General features: G+C 46.4%; 1 protein-coding gene across 2 annotated transcripts in view; it reads left to right on the plus strand.

The window, feature by feature from the left end:
• The window catches only part of EYA2 (EYA transcriptional coactivator and phosphatase 2), an 88177-nt gene that overhangs the window by 71270 nt on the left and 4278 nt on the right, over positions 1-12629 (plus strand). For both annotated transcript variants that reach the window (XM_066561409.1, XM_066561408.1), the window contains exons 10-13: positions 4469-4558; positions 9996-10054; positions 10848-11008; positions 11979-12093. In XM_066561409.1, the coding sequence (XP_066417506.1) occupies positions 4469-4558; positions 9996-10054; positions 10848-11008; positions 11979-12093 (425 nt within the window). The remainder of the gene's footprint in view (positions 1-4468; positions 4559-9995; positions 10055-10847; positions 11009-11978; positions 12094-12629) is intronic.

Raw genomic sequence — 12629 nt, forward strand, 5'->3', positions numbered from 1 at the left:
GGGAGGGTGCTGGGGGTGCAGTTTGTGTAATTCAAGGGTGGTTTTAATGCAGAGCCCTTGGGAGGGTGCTGGGGGTGCAGTTTTGTATAATTTAATGCCCAAGGGCTGCTGTGGAGGTAGAGCCAGCACCTCTGGCAGTGTGAGGGCTTCTGTGCAGCTCCTGGAGAGGCTCTGGGGAGCAGCACCGTGCACATTGCAACATCCTGGCAGCAATTAAAGCTGATTTGGGTGTGCATGCCCATTCTGCATTCCCTTTGCTCTGATAAATACAGAGTAGTGGGAGTTTTGTGTGGTGTGAGCAGATCTACCTTCCCACTGCTGTCATAGGGAAATATTTGCTTGTTCACCTCCAGTTTTCATGGAAATTGTCTTCAATACAAACTGAAGGCTGTTCAGCAAGGTCCTTTTGGCAATCTTCTGTCGTATTATTACTTGAAACAAAGGTTAAAAATGAAAACTGAAACAGAAATTAATTTTAGGCGAGGTGTTAGTAGCTTGGAGGACATAACTCAAATTGTAATTTTTAAAACATTATTCATTTCAAATGTAGAGAGCTAGTTCAAGGGTTAGAAACAGTGCCAAACTGAGAGCAGCACTGGCAACAATTGTGTGAGCTTGTGCCACTGGGATGTGAAAGAAAATGAGCTCCTTGCTAAATGAGTGCTTTAGTTTTCCTTTACAACGTGTTCCACAGGCTGCTGCTGCCCATGTTTTCCTCAAGCTGTGCTAAACAGGCAGCAGAAGCTCCCCAAAGCAAGTGGATGTGGGGATGGGGCTGGCAGGGCCTCACTTGGGGTGGGAATTGCCTCCCTCACCAGGGGTGGCATTGCCAGCAGTGGCAGCAGCTCACCAGAAACAGCAGGGACGTGTCCCAGGATGCTCTCTAGAGAAAACATTTCTGAGCAAAATGCTGAAAGAGGACTTTACTCTTGGTGTGTTTTGATCCCTTGTTGTTTATGAAGCAGCAATAGGGAGTGGGGGCTTTTTTACCTCTCGGTTCTCTCAAGGTGTGCCCTGAGGAGAAATGGGCAGCTCTGAAAGTGACTGCTGTTCTTCAGAAGTGGGAGTGGAGGGTGTGTTGAGAAGGAATGAACAATTCAGAATGATCCCTTCCCTCCTGATGCTTGTCTCCCCCAGGTTTCCATGGGAGGCAGCTGTTGAGGCTGTGCTGGGGAGGATCAGGAATGCTGGGTCTGAGCACCGGGGGTTTGCACTAAAAGTAATTTGTGGGGCTGTTACATTTTGACCCTGAAGGAAATTCCACCAATGGAGCATGGCAGAGATGAGGCATGTGGGGATACTCTGTGCTGCTGTAAGTTTTATTTACAAAAGGAGTTTATTGCCTGTTTTGCACCCCTGCCTCTCATTGTCCTTGTTTGTGAAAGCATGACTCCTAGATTAGCACAGGGAGGACCTCGCTCTTCTAAAGTTACTAAACAAGCACTGAGAGTTGAGTTTTTAGATTAATCTGTTTTCACTGCAAAAAGTGGTTCCTGGAGGAGATTTGATTTCAGGCTGTCTGTGGTCCTTGGGCTTCACATGCATCAGGAAGCCTTGGCTGGATGTGTTAGTGAGGAACTCATTCCCAGGGCTCCTGGGCACACTTTTCCTACAGAAGGATGTTAGCAGGGAGCACTGGGAACTTCCCATTGCTCTGCTGAACCCACACTGCTCCTACGTGGGCACCACTGGCAGCACAGAGATGTCCTTTGGTCACACAGAGTTTCTGTGCCCAGGAAGAGCACTCCATCAGCATCTTCACACAAATTTCATAATCCTCTTTCTGATTATTTACACACTGTACAGAGAATTTGGATATACCAATCTCATTTTGGTGCAGCCTGATTTTCCTGTTTATTCCTCCTTGAACTGAAGGAAGGAGGACACTGTAGGAGCTGTGTCTTTCCTTGGGGTGGGCACAACCTCTGGGACTGGTGCTTCTGGATGCTACAGCACTGCAAATAAAGAACTGCTGGAGGAACCCTGGCCTCGTGCCTCTAGACACCTCTGTCACACTGGGAGTGCTGGTTGGCCTTAAAACTTTATCAGCCTCTTTAGGACTTGGAGTTGTGCCTTGCTGTGGAGGAAATGTCCACACTGTGGAAGCAGTGGTGCCAAATCATTTCCCCAAACACTTCCCCTCTGGGTGGTAAAGTGCATTTTTCTGTTTTGTTTTCATTCCATCATATTCTGTATCTCAAGAGAAAGATTTTTTTTTCCCCCCACCCCCCCTCTCATCTACAGTTTGGTTTCCATATTGTTTAGTAAAAGAGAAGGTAACTTCATACACTGTGGAAATGTTTCCTACTCCCCATTAGTGATTAATACCAATAATGCTAAAATGAAACTTAGAGGATAAATGACAGATAGCAACCAATGAGATTTCCTGAAAGAGTTTTAAAGGCTAATGATCCTTGAAATGTATAAAAATAAATTGCTTCATTAAAAACCATTTTACAAAATAATTTCTTCCTAGCAGCATATTTTCTTCAAAACAGTTCCCCCGTGTAACTACACCTGGGTAGTAAAATTTGATTCAGTGCTGTTCCTACGGGGCCACAGTGAAATGCCCTGATTATGTCTGTGTCCCTGTGCCTCATCAGGGGAGCAGGTTTGGGGCTGAAAATGAGAGACATGCTCAAGGCAAGTCTGTTGGAGTCTTTGCTTTGTGCCCTTGTTTGTGGGACAGCATCAGGAATGTTTAAACATGAGTGACAGAGCTTCTCTGCAATGGGCACAGGGCTTGTGAGTCACACACGGCTGCAACCACGGCCATTCTGCTCTAATTAAAGAGAACTTCCCCAGGAATGTGCAATAATGAGCTTGGTGTGTCCTACACCATCCATGTCAGCAGCGTCTGCCACAAAGGTTGATTGAAATGTGCTCACCCTCCCTACATTGTGCTCCCTGTTAGAGCTGCTCAGCCAGTTCATTACTGTGCTGTCATGCAGCAACAGGACCCACAGAAATCTGCAGAAAATTAGAGCACAGACTCTGTTTGACTGGGTGGGTTTCCTCTGCTGAAGTCACACACCATGCTAAAGCAAGGCAGATTTATACATCAAAATGAGATGCCTGACCTACTGAAGATGAATTAACAACAAAAAGAAAATTCTGTTGTGGGCATGTGGGCTTTTTCCAAGTTGTCTGCTGTTGTTCAGTTTGAGCAGGCACAATGCTTTTGTGCTGTGACTCTTTATCAAATTAAATACAGATTATTTTTGCTTCTGTTTTTGAGCTGTTTGATGAATGAGAAAATGCACTGCTGGTAACTGTTTGCATCAATGTGTTTCTGTGCTCTTGCTGTGGATTTAGGAACAGGGCTGGTTGTTTGGGGCAGGAGGGGTGGTTGGCTTGCTGGTTTGGTGGGCAGTGAAGTGACAGCCCTTTCACAGGCTCAGTGCTGTCTCAGCTGGGAAAAACATTCATTTTCTAGGATGAATTAACCAAACTCACTTAAGCAGAGCTGCAGGTAGCACCATCATTCTCCACTGAATTCACTGAAGGCTTTGTCACTGATGCTGGCCAGGAGCAGGATCTGGGTGTGAGAAAGTTCACTTGTGCTTATGGAGGTGCAGGAGATATTTTAGAGCTGCCAGCACGTGCATCTTCACATTCAGTGGTTTGAAAAGGCCACAGGCAGGCAGAGCTTCTGCACCAGGTCCTTCCCTTCCAGGAGGCAGTTTGGCACCTCCTGGGAGGGGCTGCATCAGACCCAGGTGTTTGGGAACAGTCAGGGCCACTGGGGGCATTGCCATTCCCAACACCAGCTGCAGTGACAGATGAACCTGTCCTGCATTTGTGCTGTGTCTTGTCTTTTTTTTTTTTTTTTTTTTTTTGGTAAATTTTATGTTATTTGGTTTTTTTAAGCAATGTTGTTATTTGGTGTTGCTGCTGTTGGGGCTGCAGTTGAGGCTCTGCAAGGCTGCAATAGTTGTACTGGAAAAGGATTTTATTGTGTAATAATTGGGTTTACACAGTTTTAACTCTGCTGATGCTGGTAAATTAGTAGGCAGCTTCAATGGAAATGGAATTGTTGGTTTGAGGGACAAGTCAGGAAAGAATGACCCTCTGCATGTTGTGTTGCTGGGTAATACCCCCAAACCAGTCACTGCTGATGCTACTGGAAATCAATTTTTTGTCTAAACTACTGAAGCAATTCCTGCATAGTTTCAGGTGTTTAAAGGAGCTTTGTATCATCTGAAGTGTGTGGGCTGTTAGTGGTCAGGGTGAGTCACAGACATCCTTCAAAGAACAAAATTTTGTTTATCTAGGAGAGCAAAAGAAAGGATGGGAAAATCATGTTAATGTTAAAATACACTTGGGAAGTAAAATTACTTTAATAAATGTGTCTTAAGAAATAGGAATGTGTAGATCCTGGGTTTGGTCTAAGATCTCCCACCCCCCACACCTATCCCCAAAAAAGAAAATCAAAGTGAATGGAAAAAACCTGATTTTCCCCTGACAGGACACCACAACCTCTGTGAGGATAGGTCTCATGATGGAAGAAATGATCTTTAACCTTGCAGATACACATCTGTTCTTCAATGACCTGGAGGTATGTGGCTGCTTATTTTATTTAACATCTTTCTCTGTGATCATTTGCATGTAGTCTACAAACTTGGGGGAGTTTGGCCAAGAAACTTTATTTTTGACCCCAGAGAAGTGGACCTTAGTTGGCTTATTGGAAGCATCCCTTGGACACCTCCATTCTGTTCAGGATTTCTTTTTGTCTAAATAGTCAGTTAACAATGATGGCTTTTTGCAGGTTTACTAAATTATTAAATTTATTAAATTTAATAATTTGCAGGTTTATTAAATTATTCCTAAATGCAATAATGAGGACATTGCTGCTGCTTCTTCTCCTGAAATTTGCTATTTGATAATTTTATTCAACTAAATTGGCATAGATCCTATGGGGGCAGGCAGCAATTAGCTGTGAGCCAAAGCAGAGGTTTTGAAAATGTTGCTCTGTTGTTGAGGAAGGTTTTGCACAGACAGAGCAGGAGGTTCTGCTCAGGATCAGGAATACTGCAGGATGAAACTATGGCAGTTTCAATGTAACAGAACAAGAGGAAGAATTTTTGCTGCTGGTGACATGGTTAGACCTGACTCTCTCTCATACAAAGCAAAAATCCTTTAGAGTGTGTGGTAAACAGCAGGCAAGGTGGTGCTGGCAGGATGCTGAGGAGCAGCTGGGCAGCAGGAGTGGAAATGTGCTGGAATTTGCAGCCAGAGCACTCAGCCTGAATGGATCAGGTACAGGGTGATGAGGTGGGGATTGAGCTCTGGGCACCTTGGAATGAAAACACAGCTTGGAGGCATTTGGAAAAGAAAAACCTGGCATCCCCGGGCAGACTTCTCTGGTCTTTTATTTTTATTTTTTTTCCTTCACTTGAAAAAGGAAGAATTTGTTGCTGTGCCAGATGAAAGGAGAGAAACTTTTTCTGTGCCTGAGGAGTTCAGTGGGAATTTGTGGTTCCTTCAGTGCTGGATTTCAGTGTGGTCCCCTCTGTCAGGGGAGGCACAGCCTTTCCTGCCCCCTGGCTCTGGCAGTCTTGAGGTGTCACTTGCTGGGAATTGTTATTTCCTTTCAAACACAAGCACCTGAACTGACAGATTTTTCTTCTTTCAACTTTTTTTCATAGAGGGAGTTTGTGATGAGGGCATGGAAAGTACAAAGTAAAATCTTTCTCTTAGGAAAAGGAAAACAGAGCTCCTCTTTGGGAGCCCAGGGCATTATTTAAGCAGTGATAATATTTACTACAGAACCATCACCTTTCACCCATCAGATCTCAATATGTGATTCAACAAAGCTCCATGTCCTGCACAGTGACCTTACAAAACCCCTCTGCCTTTTTGATTTTTGCAAGAATTGCCAGTTTTAAAATAAGTTTTCTCCTTTTTCACTTACTGCCCTAAGATTTTAAATGAAGCAGCAAATTGTCTGGCCTTTGTCAAATTGTGCACATTTGTCAGTCAGTAACAGCTCTGGGCACTGGTGGTTTGGTTTGAGCTGAGCTTTTTCAATGAAAAATTGATGGATGATGCAGAATTAAAGAAAAGTAAACGTGCCTTACAGAATTTTACTTTCCAAAAAAGCCATGTCAGTTTGGAGGAATTTGCAGTAACAGAGTCACCCAGAGTTACCCACCCTACTCCTTCATTTAGGATGATAAATAAAAGCCACCTTTGTGTATTCACAGAGTGGTATTTAAGGATCATACATCACTGAGTACTGGGCTTAAAAAATCGCAGGGAATAACATCCTTAAAAATGAAAAAAGGGATTTGTAAAAACCAGCCCGGGAATAGATTCAGCTGTGGCCCCTCATGCATTACCATGTACATTAGCACCATCATGTGGTGCAATGCTGGCCTGTACCACACAAAGTGAGCTGAAACCATCTCTGACCATCTCTTGTGCTGAGAGAGCAGGGGGAGAGTTTCCCACCTGAAACCACAGCAGGAATTCTCTTAAGCACTGAAAATGCTCCCCTGGCACAATTCCAAGTTCAGCCATTCTGGGGGTCCAGCAGACTGGAGTAAGCAGAGCATGGCTGGCCTCAGAACTGACAGTGGAACAAGGGGAAAGAGGGGAGAAAATGTCACCCATCCTCTCCAGAGGGGCAGGTTGGACAAGGAAATCAATTCCCTTGCCTTAGCACAGGGGGCTGGTTTGTTCTGCTGGCTGCAGTTTGCAGTGCTGTGCAGAGCAGAAGGTGCTGCCAGGGTGCAAAGCCCTCCTGAAACACTCCCAGGAAGGGCCTGATGAGGACAAAACATTTGTCCATAGGTACAGCAAGGTTTGCACAGCCCTTGGGAGAATTTGTGTGATCCTCCTTAGTCTGGTGAGGATGTGATGTCACCTGGCAAAAAACTGAGGGAGGAGCCTGAGCTGGAATGCAACCTTTTTGCTGTCCAAAAAAAACCAAAAAAACAAAAGATTCTGAAACTCTGGTTAGCCAGGGCTTTATCTTTTCTTAGGATCTACCCAGAAGGGATTCAGGTAATTGTTTCCTGGATGCATTAGCTGAGAGCATTTTGGCTGGGCAGTTCCATTCAGGTGGAGCTCTTCAGATCCATCCTGCTGCAGCCCATCCTCTCTCAGTGCTGCAGTGCAGTAGGCAGCCAGGTTCCAGCAGATTCACCCCAAAACTCGGGTGGTTGTGTGGGAGGAGGCTGATCACTGGTCCCCAGGGCAGGGGGTACACTGCAGAAGTCTTAGACTCCTACTGAAAACTTCCAGTCTTTTTACAGAAAGGGATTCTCTGTCAGCAAGTGAAGTCCTACAGGCAGATGAAATCCCTACAGTGTGCGAGTGTGAGCCATGCAAGGTGTTTGCACAAAGGGCTCTGATCATGCTGCAGAGTGTATCAGCAAATATTCACCTGACAGCAGATATTCTCCCTCTCTGCTCCCCTTTTTACGAGAATCAGGGAGAAAAGATCTTACCCAGGGTTAAAAATCACAGTGAAGTTAAAATACAATCTCTGGCCTTCCCAGGGTTGTGCTTTTCTTCCCAGATGCCTTTTGTTCACAGCACAATGCTGGCTAAAGAACAGCACCTTCCACCCCCAGCCCCTCTGGAGATATTATTGTCTAGCTGTCTGGAAAACAGGTATTAAGGACAGGAGGACTGGCAAGGGGATGAGGAGCTGACAAACAAGGGGATTAGTGTGTGTTTACAAGTTGCTGCCTTTGGGAGCCATCCCCGGAGGTTTTGTGTTCTGGGGAGTGTTAACCCCTCCTAATGAGGGATGCAGGCTCCACTGATCAGTGAATCCATGAGATGTTTGAAACTCTCTAGCCCAGTCCTGATCCCCAAATAGACTATGTGTGCCTTTGTAAGTTGATTTATACCTGCATGAGACATTCCTTGGGAGTATTCAGAGGGAATGTGAGGGACACCAGAAGCAGCTCTCAGGAGCCCTGTATTTCACAGGGAGGCAGCAGAGGCTTGCTCCAAGCCAGCAGTGCCATTTAAAACAGCTCAGGCTCCTCTAAACGTGGCTGCTCCCACCTGGAGGCAGCTTGTGCAGCACCCAGAGACACCCCAAGAGTAAAACCAGCTCAGTGCCCAGAGCTGCAAGGGCTGGCTGAGGGCTCACACACTTGCCTGAGCTACAGGCTGGGTGTGCTAACACCATCTGTGAGATCCCAGCTGAAAACCAGCAGGGAGGGCTCACACACTTGTGTGGGGTACAGGCTGTGTGTGTCACACACCATCCCCCCTGAGATCCCACCTGAAGAACCAGCAGCAGATGTGAAACCTGGGCCAGGTTTCCTTCCTGCCATTCCAGCAACCTCCTCCTTTCAGCAGCTGAGGTGTCTCAGTGTGTGTGATTCCCCTCTCACTGGGATGTCAGGGAAGCCCTGCAGGATGCAGGAGCAGCCTGTGAGCAGGGGTGGAAGGTGCAGGCTGTGGCTGGGGTAACACGAGAGGTGCAGCTATGAGGTAGCGTCTCAGGCAGTGTCAGGGTGTTTTATTAACCCAGAAATGTGATAGCTACTGTTGTCACACTTCAGTGTACAGAACAATCCATTCACAAACGAGAAAAACAGATCCCTGCACAAATGCCTTTGCCCTGACTTCATGCAGTGGCACAGCTGGAGTGCAGTGGGCTGACCCCAGCGTGGGGCACAGCAGCTCTGGGGCTGGAGGAGAGAGGTGCCAGCAGGGATCTGCTCTTCAGCTGCTTGGCTGCAGTTATATACAGCAATATACACCCCAGTGAGGGGGTGATAAGAGGGCTGATGAGATGAGAGCAAGATGCAGTTGTGTGTCATTTTGAGAATTATCTAAAATGCTGCAGAAAATCTCATTCATATGCACAAGAACCATCTGTCATGTTTTGCCACTGACAAAGAGTTTGGTTACTTGTTTGGGGATTTCTTTTTTCCTTTTTTGAAAGGGGCTAGTTTAAAGTAATTCATCAAACTCATCATTGTGTAAAGAAGGTAAAATAAATTCTGTGATTTACAGAACACTGAAGTGGTGAAGAATTACCTTGGTTATCTGCAGTTGTTCTGACTCCACAGTCCTGTGGTACCAACTGTCACAGCTTTTAAACTCTGTTGAAAAATCAGCCAAAATAAAAGACAGTGTTCATCAGCTTGCAGGCTTTCTGTTCTGCTCTCACCTGTAAGGCTCATGGAGAAAGGAGAGTTAAGGTGCAGGGGGAAACTTCCCAATTTTTCTCTTCCTAATCTTAATGCTGAGACTGGGAAAGAAACCAAAGGAATAACATTTCTCACATTTTTGAGGCAGGGCCTCCCCCATTTGAACAATGAGGGATTTTGGAAGATAAGATCTCAAGCACATACTTCATGCAGGCTGAGCTCCAAGTGTATATTCTGGTTAAATTTCCTGTGCACAGATTTCCTCATTATTGACACACATTATTCCTCAGCTCACTCTGGGGCTGGGGCAGTGAAGGAGTGTTTGTTGCCTTCAGTGCTTCAGCCCAGCTTCCCTGCACATCAAAGGCAGCTCAGCCCCCTCGGAGCAAACTGGGAAAGCACCAGCAGGACAGGCAGGGCAGGCTCTCTGGAAATCTCCCTGGGACAGATCTTCTCCCCTGTAATTATGTGGGCACACACCTCCTGTCCAGAGCAGTATTCTCACAGGGAGAAAGGCTGCCAAGTCTCTGCCTTATCATGCATACAGAGCAGAAAAAAACTCAGCTTTCCTGGCTAAAACACAAGCATCTCCATGTCTGTCTGCATAAGGAGTTCCACTCACTGGGTTATTCAAGAGCTGCTGTGCCCTTAGATAACAGCAGATCTCACACACACTCTCTGTCTGTTCATATTTTGTGCAAGTGCTATGTGATACTTGTTGCTAACAATTAACTGGCTAGACTACAATACTAGCAAATTGTAAGATTTTATCTCCTTGATATTACACTTAAAGTGATTTTGCATTACATTATTTCAATTTTTTTACCCACAACATTTACTCACTATTATATTTTTTTTTCATCTGCCTCCTAGGACTGCGACCAGATCCACATAGATGATGTATCATCAGATGATAATGGTCAGGATCTAAGGTATGGGGTGTCCCAAGCTGGAAGCTGCAGGACAGGCAGTCCCCAGCCATTTGGAAGTAGCAGGGGCCTGGCCAGAGATTCTCAGACCTGCACTGTCTCCCCTCCTGGCTCCATGCTGTCTGCATTTATTGAGCACACACAAGTACAGAGTCCCCTCTCTCACATTGTTGTGTCTGTGCCTTCTCTCAGGCCCTGACTATGCTGAGCTTTGGACCATTCTGGGAAATATGTCCAAATTAGGTTGAGCTCCAGTCAGACCACACCAGGTTCATATATGATTTCACCAGACAATTGTCACAGCTGTTGCCAAAATGCTTCAAAACCAGACTGAAAGGTTTCCCACTCTCCAATCTGTAGTGAATGGGCTAAGTAGAGAGGAGCTGGACTTTGCCATTGCAGATCTTTGTTGAAACTTGTACCCAAAATGCACCAAACATTACCATTACCTGTGTGAGTTGGGTCATCATGTTCATAGAAACTACTTCTGTACAATTCCATCTGCTTTTCCCAAAGTGTTGCCTGCAGAGCAACAAAAGGAAAAGAATGAAATGTGCAGAACTCATATTGAGCTTTGCAATTTGTGGTTTTATGGGGGATTATTGCGAGAAATCGATGCAGGAACAGAACATATTTTTAGATCTGTGCTGCTAATTGTGCTGAAGATGAACTTCAGTTCCGTACAGCGTGTCCTGTGTGTGCCTCTTGTCCCCACATTTCTTTTCAGCCCTTTCCCCTCCCTGCTGGCACTGTGCAGGCTGTAATTACACTGACCTCTCCCGTTGCCTCCTCCCAGCACGTACAACTTCTCTGCAGATGGCTTCCACAGCTCCACTGCCAGTGCAAACCTGTGCCTGGGCTCGGGCGTCCACGGCGGGGTGGACTGGATGAGGAAGTTGGCGTTCCGCTACCGCCGGGTCAAAGAGATGTACAACACCTACAGAAACAATGTGGGGGGTAAGTGCCACTGCCCAGGCCAGCAGCAGGCCTTCCATCCTCCCAAAAACTGCAGAGCCTCTGGGGCCATCGCTGGAGCAGGTGTAGGAGCCTCATGGTGTTCTTCACAGTGAGCTGAGCAAGCGCCCCCGCAGTCACCCTGAAATGTGGTTCTGTACAAGGCTTGTGGGAGTCACACTAAAATACCTGGTTTGTGGTTTGAGAAAGACTCGGGTCCCAGTATGGAGCTTTGTTTTGTAATTTATTTGGCAGGAAAGTAACCTTCTCCAGTTTTCCAGAATGCTTAGCAGGCAAGCAAACAGTTCAAAACTAAATATGTCCTTTTTTTTATACACAGCATGTCTGATTGCTGCCTGAAGGCTTCCTTGTATTATAGCTACTTGCTTTAAGCTCCCCTAAAACAATACCACCAGAAATCAGGATTCCCTGGGTGGCTCCTTCATCTCACCTAGTTCCAGACAGGTCTTCCAAGAGACTCTCAGCTTCCTTTTCAGTACATCAGTGCAGGTTTCCCTCTGACTAGGAAAAGAAAGAAGCAAAACTCAAAGCATCACCACAACTTATTTATTGGTTGGAGGACAAGTCTACCCTGCATGCACTGGAAATGGGGCATGGCTTTTCAGGAGGAACAAAACCATCCTGGCCTCAGGTGTGTCTCTGCCCAGGTCACTGCCCACTTTACACAGCTCTTCCATCTCCTTGCTCCCTTCCCATGCAAGCTTCATGCTCACTCCAAGAAAGGTGTTCCAGGGAGGTCCTGCCATGTGTGCTTGACTGAGCCATTCCAGCAGAGGGGAAGGAAGCTGAGCTGCAGCAGCAGAGGATTGTGCAGGAGCTGAGCCTCATGGCAGTGACAAAGGGAGGCAGTGGCACCAGGGCCAAGAGCGGGGCAGTGGCAGGGTTCAGAGCACAGGCAGGTGCCCTTTGGCATTCCCATGCAATTCCCTTTGTGTGCTTTCCCTGCTTGCAGGTTTAATAGGAGCTCCTAAGAGGGAGACCTGGCTGCAGCTGAGAGCAGAACTGGAGGCTCTGACTGATCTCTGGCTCACCCATGCTCTGAAAGCCCTGAATTTGATACATTCCAGGTAAGAGCAGCTCCAGGAATTGCCTGTGGGTTTAATCCAGGAGCTCCTTTGCTTCCCTTGTTCCCCCCCTCTAAACAAATTGAGACACATTTACAGGGCTTGGCTGGCCAAGCCTGTGGGAGGCCAGTCTGCACATGTTTGCCAGGCTGAATTATGGAGGGTTGGGGTGAGCAAAAGCAAAACAATCCTTGTCCTTGCCTTTCCTTGGCTCCCTCAGCCATGGCTCCATTTTCAGGTTTACAAAAGAGGAGAGGGAAGAGCCCTTCTGTCCCTGAACATGCTCACTCACAGAACCCAGCATGGACATTACTACATTGTGTTTAAATTCCCACCAAAGCAATCCTGGCAAGCTTGCAGTAAGGCTGCATCACTGCTGCTCGTCTGGTTGATGTTTTTTTCATTCTACTGAGCTGATCAAAAGACATTTCTGGTTCTCACATTATCTCCCTCTGGCTGCAAAATCCCCCACTGGCTTGGGAACTTCAGTGGCAGGAACAGTTTGCTTCCTACCACTTTTCAGTCCAGGGTGAAAGAAA

The sequence above is a fragment of the Molothrus aeneus genome, chromosome 17, assembly GCF_037042795.1.
Source record: "Molothrus aeneus isolate 106 chromosome 17, BPBGC_Maene_1.0, whole genome shotgun sequence".
Lineage (NCBI taxonomy): Eukaryota > Metazoa > Chordata > Aves > Passeriformes > Icteridae > Molothrus > Molothrus aeneus.